This window comes from Rhamphochromis sp. 'chilingali' (genome assembly GCF_963969265.1).
Source record: "Rhamphochromis sp. 'chilingali' genome assembly, chromosome: 11".
Taxonomy (NCBI): Eukaryota; Metazoa; Chordata; class Actinopteri; order Cichliformes; family Cichlidae; genus Rhamphochromis; species Rhamphochromis sp. 'chilingali'.
This window is the reverse complement of record NC_137938.1, coordinates 18784766-18798948: the sequence shown is the minus strand read 5'-3', so window position 1 is coordinate 18798948 and position 14183 is coordinate 18784766. Positions and strand designations below refer to the sequence as shown.

General features: G+C 39.3%; 1 protein-coding gene across 1 annotated transcript; it reads left to right on the top strand.

Moving 5' to 3' along the window:
• The first annotated feature begins 7649 nt into the window (after positions 1–7649).
• LOC308405968 (myelin-associated glycoprotein-like) lies at positions 7650–13047 on the top strand. Its single transcript, XM_080896785.1, has 13 exons — positions 7650–7766; positions 8987–9063; positions 9391–9786; positions 9882–10175; positions 10319–10418; positions 10610–10645; positions 10726–10758; positions 11856–11894; positions 12128–12151; positions 12355–12390; positions 12466–12537; positions 12658–12685; positions 12777–13047. The coding sequence occupies exons 2-13, from the start codon at positions 9018–9020 to the stop codon at positions 12837–12839; spliced, it is 1167 nt and encodes a 388-aa protein (XP_080752911.1). The 5' UTR covers positions 7650–7766; positions 8987–9017; the 3' UTR covers positions 12840–13047.
• The last annotated feature ends 1136 nt before the right edge of the window (positions 13048–14183 follow it).

The following is a 14183-nucleotide window of genomic DNA, read 5'->3' as shown; positions in this document are numbered from 1 at the left end:
CACACACAACTGAAATGCTCTCACACACACTAGTGAAATTTTAGCTCTCACACACACTACTGAAACGCTCTCACACACACTACTGAAATGCTCTCACACACACTACTGAAACGCTCTCACACACACTACTGAAACGCTCTCACACACACTACTGAAATTTTAGCTCTCACACACACTACTGAAACGCTCTCACACACACTACTGAAAATCCAAGGCATTTCAGTTGAACAGGAAGGCATTTCAGTTAAACAGGAAGGCGTTTCAGTTGAACAGGAAGGCATTTCAGTTAAACAGGAAGGCGTTTCAGTTGAACAGGAAGGCATTTCAGTTAAACAGGAAGGAGTTTTAGATGAACAGGAAGTTGTGTCCAGACCAGGAAAGTGAAGGAAAAAGTGGTACACTTCAAACCACTACACAGATGTCTACTCAGCAACCTGCTAGTAGCCTAAGTGAAGCAGCCGCATTACTCAACAGTATATTATCCTCAGCAGAGACCATCAGAACTTTGTCAAATGCCACAGTCGTGGGGCAGCAACCTGTTGCAAGTACCAGTGTGGACGGACTGGATAGTCACTTAACATCCCTCTTTCCCTCACGTCAATGTAGCAGCTTGCCCATGCCAGCGACATCTACAGTCAGGAGAGAATGTGCACCTGCACCACGTTATCAAACTCGGCAATGCTTCGGCAGCTGGACATCAGGCACCAGAAGAAAAAGGTAGTTACAAAGTTTAATGAGTTTGTATTCACTTGCCTGAAATGGGGCCATATGTAATAGTCTGATATTTAATAATATACTGTGTGTGAGAGCATTTCAGTAGTGTGTGTGAGAGCATTTCAGTAGTGTGTGTGAGAGCTAAAATTTCAGTAGTGTGTGTGAGAGCGTTTCAGTAGTGTGTGTGAGAGCATTTCAGTAGTGTGTGTGAGAGCGTTTCAGTAGTGTGTGTGAGAGCGTTTCAGTTGTGTGTGTAAGAGCGTTTCAGTAGTGTGTGTGAGAGCGTTTCAGTAGTGTGTGTGAGAGCGTTTCAGTTGTGTGTGTGAGAGCGTTTCAGTTGTGTGTGTGAGAGCTAAAATTTCAGTAGTGTATGTGAGAGCGTTTCAGTAGTGTGTGTGAGAGCGTTTCAGTTGTGTGTGTGAGAGCTAAAATTTCAGTAGTGTATGTGAGAGCGTTTCAGTAGTGTGTGTGAGAGCGTTTCAGTAGTGTGTGTGAGAGCGTTTCAGTAGTGTGTGTGAGAGCGTTTCAGTAGTGTGTGTGAGAGCGTTTCAGTTGTGTGTGTGAGAGCGTTTCAGTTGTGTGTGTGAGAGCTAAAATTTCAGTAGTGTGTGTGAGAGCGTTTCAGTAGTGTATGTGAGAGCGTTTCAGTAGTGTGTGTGAGAGCGTTTCAGTAGTGTGTGTGAGAGCTAAAATTTCAGTAGTTTGTGTGAGAGCGTTTCAGTAGTGTGTGTGAGAGCATTTCAGTAGTGTGTGTGAGAGCTAAAATTTCAGTAGTGTGTGTGAGAGCGTTTCAGTAGTGTGTGTGAGAGCGTTTCAGTTGTGTGTGTGAGAGCGTTTCAGTAATAATGTCCCTTACGGCACCTCATATCCTGCTGTCAGGCGTGCAGGTATCAGGCTTGTGATGTTCTCCCCTTTCTTATAGTGGACAGAAATGATTTTTTGGAGTTGCACACATAATTTGTGTGGCTAAGTACTTTTTCAAAGTAACTTGCCTAACATTGATGGTGACAGGAAGTGTGCTTAAATAGTGGAATTTATGAGGAGCAGGTGAGTTAACCAGCTGATCTTTGAATATGTGAGTGTGAATATCAGGCAAACATATGGGGACGCTGGGGAGGAGCACCTGTATGAAGAAACGTTTACCACTGACAGGGAAGAGAAAGAGAGAAAAATAAGACCCAGACTGGGCTAAAGAGTTATTGATGATCACAATCTGTTTATTTTCTCCGTTTTTTTCATTCATTCATTCATAATGTGCATTTCATTCATCTTTTGAAAAAAATTTGTTTGCACAGTGGCTTTTTCTTTTCGCAAGGATATTAACAAAAGTAGAGAGACAACAGCATCAATGTTTTTGTTCTTTACAACAAGAGTGAGTGTTGCTGATGTTTGACAATCAGTTGCCAAGCCCTTGGGATTTGTGATCATCGCCTTCTAAGCAACATAATGCACAAATGGAGAAAAAACTGTGAGAAATTCTAAGCCTTAAGTCACCAACAGGCAGATCCATAAACTGACTTATTATGAGATTTTGATCCAGTTTTACTCTGCACATCTGTTTTTATTATTACGGTAAGGTTATTTCATTCTGCACAGCTTTGCTGTCTTTACGGTAGTCAATGCAAGCACACATCCACACTCCAGGGGGCTGAATGCGAACTTGACACGATCCTCCTTGGCAAAGCTCAAACCACCGCTACTAGCGCTGAGCTAGCCGACACAGTGCACCATCCAGCTGCTGTGTCCCAAGATCCCGCCAACAGTCAACACAGGCTCTCAACTTGCGTCGCTGGTGCTTCTGCCAAGGACGAGAACTCCTGGTTTCAGCTAGGGGCCAGACCCAAGGCTCTGGTCAGCTCCACTCCACTCCAACCAGCGCCATGGACCATGGTTGAGACGCGTGGTGGCTGCAGAGGGGGCAGGAGGATCCGTCCCTCGCACCCTCACCCCTCCGGTGCGGTAGTATTGGAGAATAAATTCAATGTCCTGGATCCTGTGGACTTTCCTCCTCTGACCGCTAGCCCTCGCCATCCCATCCGCCATCATCATCCACATCGGCACCAATGACATCCCCAAACAGCAATCTGAGCTGCTGAAGTTGGACTTCCTCGAACTCTTCAGCCTCCTTGGTCAGTTGCAGGTGAGTGCTTTTATCTCTGGGCCCACCCCCACCTGTGGCAGAGGGATAGGCCGTTTCAGCCGGCTGCTCAGCCTTAACACCTGGCTTTCCTCTGCCTGTATCTCCCACGGCGTGGGTTTTATTAACAACTTTGATGCCTTCTGGGAGAGGAGGCATCTTTTTGGGGCAGACGGGCTCCACCTCAACGCCTGGGGACGCCGTTTGCTGTCCGCCAATTTGGCATTTGGCGTACAGCACTCCCGCACATCGCCACTGTCTGCCACTGACTGATGTTCCCCTGGTCCCAGCTCCTATATTTGTTCCACTTTTAACAGTAATACACAAAACTCTGGACTAGGACCTTTCTCTCCCACAGTCAACACAATACCCGTCATAATCACAAACAGAGAGCAACAGAATTATCATAAATCCAGTAACTCCAAAAACATTAATAACCTCCGGCCTCTTCAAAAATATCAACATCCATCCAACTCTATTGTCAATAATCCACCAGTCTCAATCAGTATGGCACTTTTAAATGTACGCTCTCTGTCGAACAAGTCTTTTATTATTAATGATTTAATTTTAGATAATAAACTTGACTGTTTATTTTTAACTGAAACATGGCTGGGCTCGGATGCACCAGTTGTTCTCACTGAGGCCTCCCCACCAAATTTTAATTTCTCTTTTTCTATTAGAAGTGGTAAGAGAGGTGGTGGGACTGCATCTTTAGCCAACAACACACTCACCACCAAACAAATTTTATTTGATCATTTTACCACTTTTGAATTCCATGCTATTGTTTTCAGCAGCCCTCCAGTTTTATCTGTCACAATTTATAGACCACCTAAAGACAGCGCTGCTTTTATCAAGGAATTCTCAGAATTTTTAACAAACATACATTCAAAATATAATATGATAATTTTAACCGGTGATTTTAACCTGCACATAGATAATCCTTCTGACCCTGCAACAAAAGAATTCTTAAACATTCTTCACTGTTTGGATTTTATCCAGCACGTCACGCAGCCGACTCACAACAGAGGACACACTCTGGACCTGGTCATCACCCATGGGCTGTCCACCAGCGTGTCCTCTGTTGTTGACTTGGCTGTCTCTGACCACTACTGTGTGTTTTTTAACATCACCGGTTTTATTCAGCGGAAGACCTCGGTGCGAACTGTGAGGAGGCGCTATCTGACCTCTGAAGTGGCTGCAAATTTTACCAGGGTTTTAGTCAAATGCCCCCCTGTGATTTTACCTGCACCCTGCGATTTGATTTTTAGTTATTTTAACAGCAAACTGAAGAAAAGCCTTGACTCCGTTGCTCCACTCACCACCAAAAAGATTAACGTAAAACATGCATCACCCTGGAGAAACGAAGAAGTCAAAAAACTCAAAAGAAATTGCAGGGCAGCAGAAAGGAGATGGAGGAAAAATAAAATTAATATCAACCATCAAATATTTTCCGAGCAACTTAAAATGTACAATAATACATTAAGGAAGTCAAGAAATTCATACTTCGCCAAAATAATCAGTATTAACAAAAATAATCCCAAGGTCCTCTTTTCCACCATAGATCATTTATTTAACCCTGATTTTAACAGCTCCAAAAGAACCCCCACAGACTCGCTCTGTGAGCAGTTTGCAGACCACTTCAGGGGAAAGATCAGCGCCATCAGATCTGATATTTTATCTAATCGCGATATGATTGTAAACACATCTGAGGGCTCGATTGTACCTGAGGAGACACTGGACAGCTTTGTCCTGGTTAATGCTGAGAACCTTCAGAAGGTTTTCTCCACAGTGAGACCCACCACATGTCTTTTAGATCCAATTCCTTCTTCACTCTTTAAAACACTTTATGGATTTTTTGAGGCTGAGCTTTTATACATGATGAATTGCTCTCTTCAGTTGGGTGTCTTCCCTGCTGCCTTTAAAACGGCGGTGGTGAGGCCCCTTCTGAAGAAGAGCAATTTGGATTGTAATGATTTTAATAACTACAGACCTGTATCCAACTTACCATTTTTAAGTAAAGTCTTAGAAAAACTTGTTTTTACTCAGATTACTGATTTTCTCAATGATAGACAGATCCTGGAGATATTCCAGTCTGGATTTAGGGTGAACCACAGCACAGAGACTGCTCTCCTAAAGGTTTTAAATGATCTTAGATGTAACTGGGACGCCCAAAAGCTCTCAGTCCTGGTGCTACTGGATCTAAGCGCAGCCTTTGATACAGTAGACCACGCTGTTCTTTTAAACAGACTAAAACACATGGTGGGCCTCTCTGGTGCTGTACACAACTGGTTCACTTCCTATCTCTCTGACAGATCTTTTATGGTGAGTATGGATACATGCTCCTCTAAGATCCATAAAATGACATGTGGTGTGCCTCAAGGGTCGGTTCTAGGCCCTGTACTTTTTAATTTGTATATGTTGCCTCTCGGCAGTGTCATCAGGAGGCATGGAGTGAACTTCCACAGTTACGCTGATGACACGCAGCTGTACATCTCCGTGTCTCCTGATGACACCAGACCAATGGATGCCCTTTTTAACTGTATCTTGGATATAAGATCTTGGATGGCAGAAAACTTTTTACAGCTTAACCAGGACAAAACTGAAGTTTTAATTGTCGGTCCTGAGGCTCAGAGAGAGAAACTCTTGTCTAAATTAGAGGCATTTTCACTATATCCTTCGCTACAAGTGAAAAACCTGGGTGTTATTTTTGACTCTGAGCTTGGTTTTATCCCACATGTTAAACATGTGACCAAAATTGGATTTTATCATCTAAAAAATATAGCCAGAGTCCGCCCTATTCTCTCTCGGGCCAACACGGAGATGCTGATGCATGCTTTTATTACCAGTCGCATTGATTACTGTAATGCCCTGCTCTCTGGTCTTCCTAAGAAGAATATTTCAACTTTACAACTCTTGCAAAACTCGGCAGCTCGTGTGCTGACGAAGACCAGAGGGCGGGCCCACATTACACCGGTTTTAGAATCGCTGCACTGGCTCCCCGTGTGTTTCAGGATCGATTTTAAAGTTCTTTTATTGGTTTTTAAATGTCTTAATGGTCTTGGGCCTTCTTATCTCTCAGATCTGCTTTTACCATACGAACCCTCGCGGACCCTGAGGTCCTCTGGCACTGGCCTTTTGATTGTCCCTAAAGTCAGGACACATACTCACGGAGAGGCAGCTTTTCAGTGGTATGGTCCTCGTCTGTGGAACAGCCTGCCGGAGGAGCTCAGGGCCGCAGAGAACGTACATGTTTTTAAGAACAGGCTCAAGACCCACCTTTTTAATTTAGCTTTCACCTAACGTTTATTTATTTTATGCTTATTTATTCTATCCTGTTATTTTATTATTAATTCAGGTTTTACCTAATATTTATTGATTTTATTCTTATCCATTTTTTAATCTTCTTACTCTATTTATATTTATATTGTAACCCGTTCTTATTTATTTTATCATTTTACCCTGTATATAGCCTATTGTGGCATATCTCCAGTGTTTCCTCGGAGGGGGCTCTCTGCACCGGGGCTGTTATTGACCGTGACTGCTGGGTCTCTGGGGTCCTCTCAGCCTGGTTGGGGGGCTCCTTTGCCTCCCTCCGGCTGTGTGCCCAGCCCGGAGGCTGCGGTCTGTGACCGGCTCCCGGTGCAGACGGCTCCCTGTTATAATGTTTCCTCACTTGGCTCATGCGAGCCCAGCCCAATTTTTACTCTTTAAGTGTGCGCGTGTGTGTATGTGTATGTGGGTGGGGGGATATATGTGTATTGAGAGTGTGGGGAGTGAGTTGGAGGGTGGGGTGGGCTGCTTTTAACTATGTAAAGCACTTTGTGCTACATTTTTTCTGTATGAAAAGTGCTTTATAAATAAAGATTGATTGATTGATTGATTAAAGCCACGGAGCAGTCACGTTTTGTACTTATCACACATGACGCTACCCAACGAATCAAGTCATTCCTTCAGAGTCGAAGTGCCATCGAGGAGACGAGACAAGGAATTCTGAAGTAGTAAATGATATAGGAGGTTAAATGTTTTTGTGAGATTGTTACATTTGAAGTTTAGTTGAGGAAAAAGAAGTAAAGAGGGAAACTGAAACTACAACTTTTCCTTATGTTTTGTTTATTAAGTGATTTATTTGAAGACAACTTTCTCAAAAGTTCTATATTTTACTTTTGAATACAAAAGGTACATAATTATTATTATTATTATTATTATTATCATTTTATCAAAGAACCCTCCAGTTCATATAAATTAAATGATAAATGTTATTTAAATTGTTATTGAATTGTAGTTTCTTTCTTTGACTTGGCAGCCAGATGTTAAATAAATAAAGACATGGATTCCATGATTACTGCTATTACTAACACCATTACTACCTCAAAATATACTGCACTGAATCATAATGCACGTGAAACAGTAGAATATTCTGGACCTTTTTTGGGCACATTTTCTCTGACTGGACAACTTTAAATCTTTGAATCTTGAATACACCTGTTAGGCACCCTTTCTGAACTCTGTCTGAATTGATTATTTTCTATAGTGACTGTATGAGTCCGTTTTGACCGTGTTTCAACTAGCCTGCAGTTTTTTGTGTTGCCCCCAGAGGTCAGAGTGGGTATCTAGGTCAGAGTATCTAATAGTAAAACAAAATGCACCCAAATATGGAAGACACAGAACAACAGAGACTCCTCCCAGCAATCTGCACAGACAAATCAGTTGCTACCACCTCGATATCTGCTTTCAGGGTTTTTTTTCTACATAGAGAAATAAACTGACTTTGTTTTCTATTCTGGTCGTTTGGTTTCTTCTTCTTTTCTTTCCCCCTTTTTTCCATTTGACAGACCAGATTAGCTCATCATTATTCTCAAGAAAGAGTACTGAGTGAATGTTGCGTCTCAGATCAGCCAGGCAGCAGCTTTATCAGGTAAGTGAAAAAAAAGTCATCCTTTACAATATTATACACCTGTATGTGGTGACACTAGTACATAGATTTGATAAAGATTCAGTAGATTTTTGTGTTCATTTTATAGGTTTTATCATACCTTTGAAATCAAAATAATGCACCTTAGCTGTTATGGGGTTTGTTTTTGTTTTGGGGGGGGGGGGGGGGGGGGGTTCTTAAAGATTTAGGGTAATTGTAGTGATAACATATACAGTACAGCAGAGGATATAAACATTATACAATAAATATGACTACACTACTGTGTCACAAAAATGTTAAAAATTATTTAGAAAGTTAAATATTAGTATATATTGTGTGTAATCAAAATTGATTAACCTTAACACTATTAAGACCAGAAAAGAAAAACTAATTTAAAATGAACATAAAAAGAAGCCTAATGAACCGCAGAAAATTGCTTGGCTAGAAAGTGAAATATCCACTATTTTTGCTAAAATGTTTGTCAGTCACTGCTTGGGGTTTTCAACCTCAGGTGAAAACTCGATAGGAGAGGCATTATGCGAAGACATGGCATTCATAGTTGTCAGTACTATTGAAATGTTGTATTCCCAAATGCTGAGTGGAACATTAATGTCAGTCTCAACACGCTTCAGAAAAAAATGTCTAACATGATAGTGATCCAAAAGAAACCGCAGCCATCCTGCAAAAGTTTTTAATAGAAAATTAAAAAGAAAACTCTGACTTGGATGAGTATGTGCACAAAATTAAAACAGCTAACTGGCACAAAGAGTGATACACAATATCTTTTATTTTTCAAATCTACACAAGACTGACATTCTATTCTTCCATTCAGAAATGTATTTAAAAAATGAAATAAAATTTTAACATTGGATTCTAAATAATGAAGGGTACGCCCTCTAGTGTTGCTTGAAGGTTTTGTTCCATGGCTGTATTTTTGGTATTGTCCGTTTTACCCATTTGTTTAAATTACACACATACATATAAGCAATATATGATACTTTTACTAAAATAATGCCATTATTTATTTGTGAAATATACTTTATTTACATTACACAGAGGGGAAATCCCTTTTCTACTGTGATGCCTCGCATTTGTCAGATAAAAATTGGTATGAATAATTATAAATAAATGTCTATTTGCATTAATGCTGTTTGAACATTCACTTTGACAGCTGTGGTTTATTTTGGTTATGATGGTAAAATGTAGTGTTTTGATTTCTTTAGTGTAAATCAAACATCCCAACATCAGAGAAGAATGGCCAAGCAGAAAATTATGATGGGATTCTGTCTGCTTTTTGCAGGTAACATCACTGGTCAGCTATTTATTTCCAGTCTCTTTATGCTTTTTTTTTTTTTTTTTTTTTTTTTTCTTTTGGCCTGTCCCGTTTGGCTCTTTTGCCATCAGAATGATTGTCTAAAGGCAAAGAAAGATGCCCAACGGATTTACTTTACCAAACTGACCATCCCAGCCTTGCCGTAATGGTCCATTTGATTCACCTTTTATTGTTTATTTTATTTTCACTTACTGAATACGGGACAGACTTGACTGGGGGAAAGAAGGGCAGTCTCTTTATGCTTAATATGTATAATTAAATAATTTCCTTGTTATTTTCAAAATTCTCTTTCAGCCATCTGTAGCTCCGTGTCCAGTGATGAATGGAAGGCCACTGTTGTAAAAAGCATTGACGCTCTGGTTGGATCCTGTGTTGTGGTACCATGTTCATTCTCCCATACTGGAGGAAACCTGCCCTCCTCCAGACTCAGAGGAATCTGGCATGAAAAAGATGGCACAAAAAAAAACATCTATCATGAGGATTCTAAACTGATTAAGGACAGCTTTAGGGACCGAACAAGGCTGGTGGGAGAGCTGGGTCAGAAGAACTGCACCTTAGAAATAACTGAAGTTAAAGATCATGACAACGGCCCTTTCTGTTTCCGGGTTGAACTAGTGCGAACAGAAAACAATGACCCCACCAAGGACAAGTTCTCCTTTGTTGAAGACTGCGTTGAGTTGAACATGATCAGTATGTCACCAACTTTCCATGACTTCAAACATCTATACCAATTTTCTGTTAAATCATTTTGCCTCTTACTTTATGTCTGACTTTTTCATTTTCAGCTGAGCCTCCAAAGCCTACAGTGATTAAACCAAAGACAGCCACTCAAGGAGAGCCCTACACTGTCACCTGTTCAGTCATCCACACCTGCCCCGCTCATGTTCCTAAACTCACATGGAATCTGGATAGTACAAAGGTCATTGGGCATCATAAAGATATTAAACATGGAAACTGGGAGACACAGTCCACCCTGACATTTATTCCTGAGGAGAAGGATGACAACAGCGAGATAACCTGCACTGCTGAATTTAATGGAGGGCTGAAATCACCTGAAACTTTCACACTCCATGTAAAACGTGAGATATTTTTAATTAGTTGTTGAATTTTGTAATGTTGAATAGAAGTTATACTCTGCTTTAAAAATAAAACTAAGTTTTGTCTCATTTCTACTGTTGCAGCAAAAAAGAGGGGCACTAACACGACTTCTATTTTTTTTCAGGTGTAGAGAACTATAATCACATCATCATTCCCTCTGTGGTGGGGATTGGTACCACTGTGGCCTTTGTACTCGTCTGCATTTTCATGACTAAAAAATACAAGTGAGTAATACAATGTCACCGATCTTAAGTGACAGCAAATATCTGATAGGCAAAACACCTTGAGGAAAAATAAGTATTTTATATTTATAAGGCATGTCTTCAGTTTTAATTTAAAACAATTATGGAATTTAACTTTTTGTGCACAGCATCTTAATTTGCATGCTTCTTAATAAACAACTTTTTTGTTAAAGAAAACGCATTGAAGAGCTTCAAAGTCGAGATGGCAGGTAAAAAAACAACACAGTGATTTTAAATTATTTCAAATGTATTCTTTCATCATCATAATGTAGTTTTCCCCAATTTTTAGCATGTGGAATCGGCTGTCGAGGATGTCTCGCAGGTGAGAAAATAGTATTTGTTGGAGAGGAAATAGAGGAAAAAACCAGCTGCCCTTACCCTCCAGTGTTGTTTTTTTTTTAAAGGCTTAATGCGTCTGGCATTTTTGTCATATAAAATCACATTTGCTTAGCTCATTAGTACGTTACAAAGAGAAACAAACGCATGCCACATTCCTGAGTAAGTTATCCTCCTAAGACCCAAAGATCCACTTTTGTCATCTGTGGAGGACATGAGCCTGAGACCTCTATGTAAAGGACCATTTTTGCAGATATTATGATTCTGTTGCTAAAACAAAGTCAACAAAGTCAAAAGGATTTTACTCAAAATTGTGGAAGGGGAGTCAAACTTGGATCTTTAATGAAATGAGGCAGAGAAAGGCCAAACATTATAGCAGGAAGGTGAAACCTCAGAGCAAGACATATTAGCTTTTGTTTAGGAACAATATAATTGCACCTATAGTAAAACATGGTTTAATGTAGACCTCTGAATGCAAATTCACACATTACACCCCTGCTAAGGCCACAGATGGTTGATTCCCTTCATAGAGGCAACCTCTGTGGTAGCTGAGAAACAAAATCCCACCACTTCAGAGTAATAATACTTCTTATCAATAATGGACATCAGGTGTCATCATTTTGTCCCTCCTTAGAAGCTGTATGTCGCTATCTGAGCTTTTATCTTTTTGCTCTGTTATTTGTCCTTCCACTACCTCATCTGGATGACTAGGATGACTCTTCTTCTGCCTCACTCAGCCCTCTGTCATACCATCCATGGTCATTGTTAGTGCCATGGGTGACATGACTTAACAACCCAGGTTGAGGTGAGTGTTTGGCATGCAGAATGAACTTTATGTCTAGTACAGGGGACAAAATAAAAATAAAAATCATAATTTTGAAGAAAAAAAATATGTAAAAATATGTAGCAATATATAACATGTTCCTTTCAACCACAATATTTAAATTATCTAAAAATAATGTAAATATCAAAGATTTTTTCTTCTGGGTGTCAAGAGGATAAACACTTAACCATATTTCTTTTTCATGTGGTATTGTAACTGTTAACTGAATTAACGAATAATTTAATTCGTGGAATCTCCAGGATTCGTTCTGGAGCAGGACCATCTCGTTCGGATCAAAGGCAAGAGTAATTCTAATGAACTTTAGTTCTCTGAATGCAGTAGATATTCTTAGTGTGTAGTTCTGTACAACCCCTTCCACAGTTCTGTAAAATGCTGCAGATGTTTGGCCTCACTGTAATTTGCATTTCTGTGCAGAGGTCCGAAGCCTTTTCTCATTTTTGATCAAATCTACACTTCTATTTATGTTTCTTAAAACATATGCCTGTTTCTCTTCCTCTTTTTTGCGTACAAGGTCTATTTGGAGCAGATTTTCAAGGTAGGGTGTGAAAAAAACATTTATAGTGGCAGCCTTGTCAGCTTCTTTTATAAGCGGTGTGTGTGTGTGTGTGTGTGTGTGTGTGTGTGTGTGTGTGTGTGTATATATATATATATATATATATATATATATATATATATATATATATATATATATATATATATATATATATATATATAAAATTTATTTGTATTTTTCAACAGAAGGCCTAAAGGGGACATAGTAGATTTTGGTCATAGGTAAATATGCTCTAAGTTCTTAAAGAAGAATTTGTCTATTGTATTTGTTTTTCTGACTGTCTAATTGTTGTGCAGTCCAAACAATGTGAATTCGAAATCCTGTGATAACCAGAACGTCACAAAACCTCGTTTCCCATCTCCCAAAAGGTACTCATCTTCCTTCCCCTGAATTAACCATGTGGTAAACTGCAGGCGTTCATTTGCATTGTTCTAATGTTATTTTTCCTATGTCTCCTTTGTATTGCTGCTGTTGCTAATGGCTCTTAGCCAGCCCAAATCTTACAATTACAAAGAGGTATTGTTAATTTGCCATCCATATGTTCCTCATAATTAAGTTCACTGATGCTATTACTATCTGTGACACTAACAAACTTCATCTCTCACAGGACCCTGATGAAGGTGATGACTACATTAATACCGCAGACCTCAACATCTATGGAAACATCTGAAAAACAAACAAAAAAAGAAGAAGAAAAAAAGCCAGCAATTAATGTTCTAATAAATTTAAATAAGTATAAAACAAATCTATGTGCACTCTTTATGATCACTTGTCCTTGGGATTTCTCATGCACGTTTCTTGTGATGATGTCTTCTGTCCATTAATTACTATAATCCTGTAATTTATGTTGTTTGGTGTAACAAATGCTTGTATCCATAATTCTGCAAAATAATATTTGTAAAAATGCTACTCATGTTTTGGCTGAATAAATCAACATGAACCTTTTTTTTTTAACTGACTTGAATGCTGTTTTGTTTGGCCCCAGGGTTTGGCTGAGGGAGTCCCTTTTCAAATCATCACTGCTTTTGTATATATGATGTAATTTCACCATGATTTCATATTAAATTACCTAGATTTTATAATTCTTTTAATGTGCACATAGAAGGGAGCATAGAGAAAATTAATAAACAACAGTTGGCTGAAACAAGAGACACTGAATGCCTTGGTGAAAATGTCAAAGAATGAATCAAACAGTCTAAGAGAGGAGTTAATGTTAAAATTAGAATCAAATCTTAGAGATTAAAATGCAGATTGTATCAACTACCCCCCCCCCCCCCCCCCCCCCCCCCCCCCCCAACAATTTCCAAACTAAGTTAAGCTAAACTAAACAGCTGCTGGCTCCAGTACTATATTTGTCTAACAGTTAGGATAGTATTTAATTTTTTTTTTGTCTTACTCTGGGCAGTGTTATGACAAGATAACTAACAAATGTAAGGTTCACCCACCCACCCCCACCCCACCACAACCACAAACACCAGCACCACCATGCATCTGCACAAAGGAAACAAAACTGACTTCTAAAAATTTATGATCTCTCTCAGTTCCTTCAGTGCAAGCATAAAATTAGCCACTTCCTCCAACAATTATGAGAAGTTCCTCAAGAAGTTGGACTGACAAGTTTCACAAAGACAAGTCATACTTATCACCCTGAAAAGTTTAAAAGTGTAACTTATAAATTACTTATAAGTTACACTTATCGCATAAATCACACTTATCACACAAAGGGACATTTTGGGTTCTGGTCATATGTATTTATGAGCAAGAAAATTAAAAGACTTAATGTTTTTCTAACTGCACATTTGCACAATTGATTTTAAAAACCTTTTATCACAAGAAGGTCAGTGAGAAAGAGAACAAAGTGATAGTAACTGTAATTATTCAGTTATGCTTTTTTAAATTAAAATTAAACACTTTTTAAATTCTGTTGTTTTGTTAAGAAAATAACCACAACTTTAATAGTTTATTCAACCTGACACACACCATTAGGTTTTAGAGCTTTTCCCCACTTGTGGGT

Excerpts from the sequence above, each read along its gene's own strand:
- LOC308405968 (XM_080896785.1), top strand. The coding sequence starts at position 9,018 with ATGGCCAAGCAGAAAATTATGATGGGATTCTGTCTGCTTTTTGCAG. Across the intron at positions 12,152-12,354 it reads ATTTGGAGCAGATTTTCAAG|AAGGCCTAAAGGGGACATAG; the intron begins GTAGGGTGTGAA and ends ATTTTTCAACAG. Across the intron at positions 12,686-12,776 it reads AATCTTACAATTACAAAGAG|GACCCTGATGAAGGTGATGA; the intron begins GTATTGTTAATT and ends CATCTCTCACAG.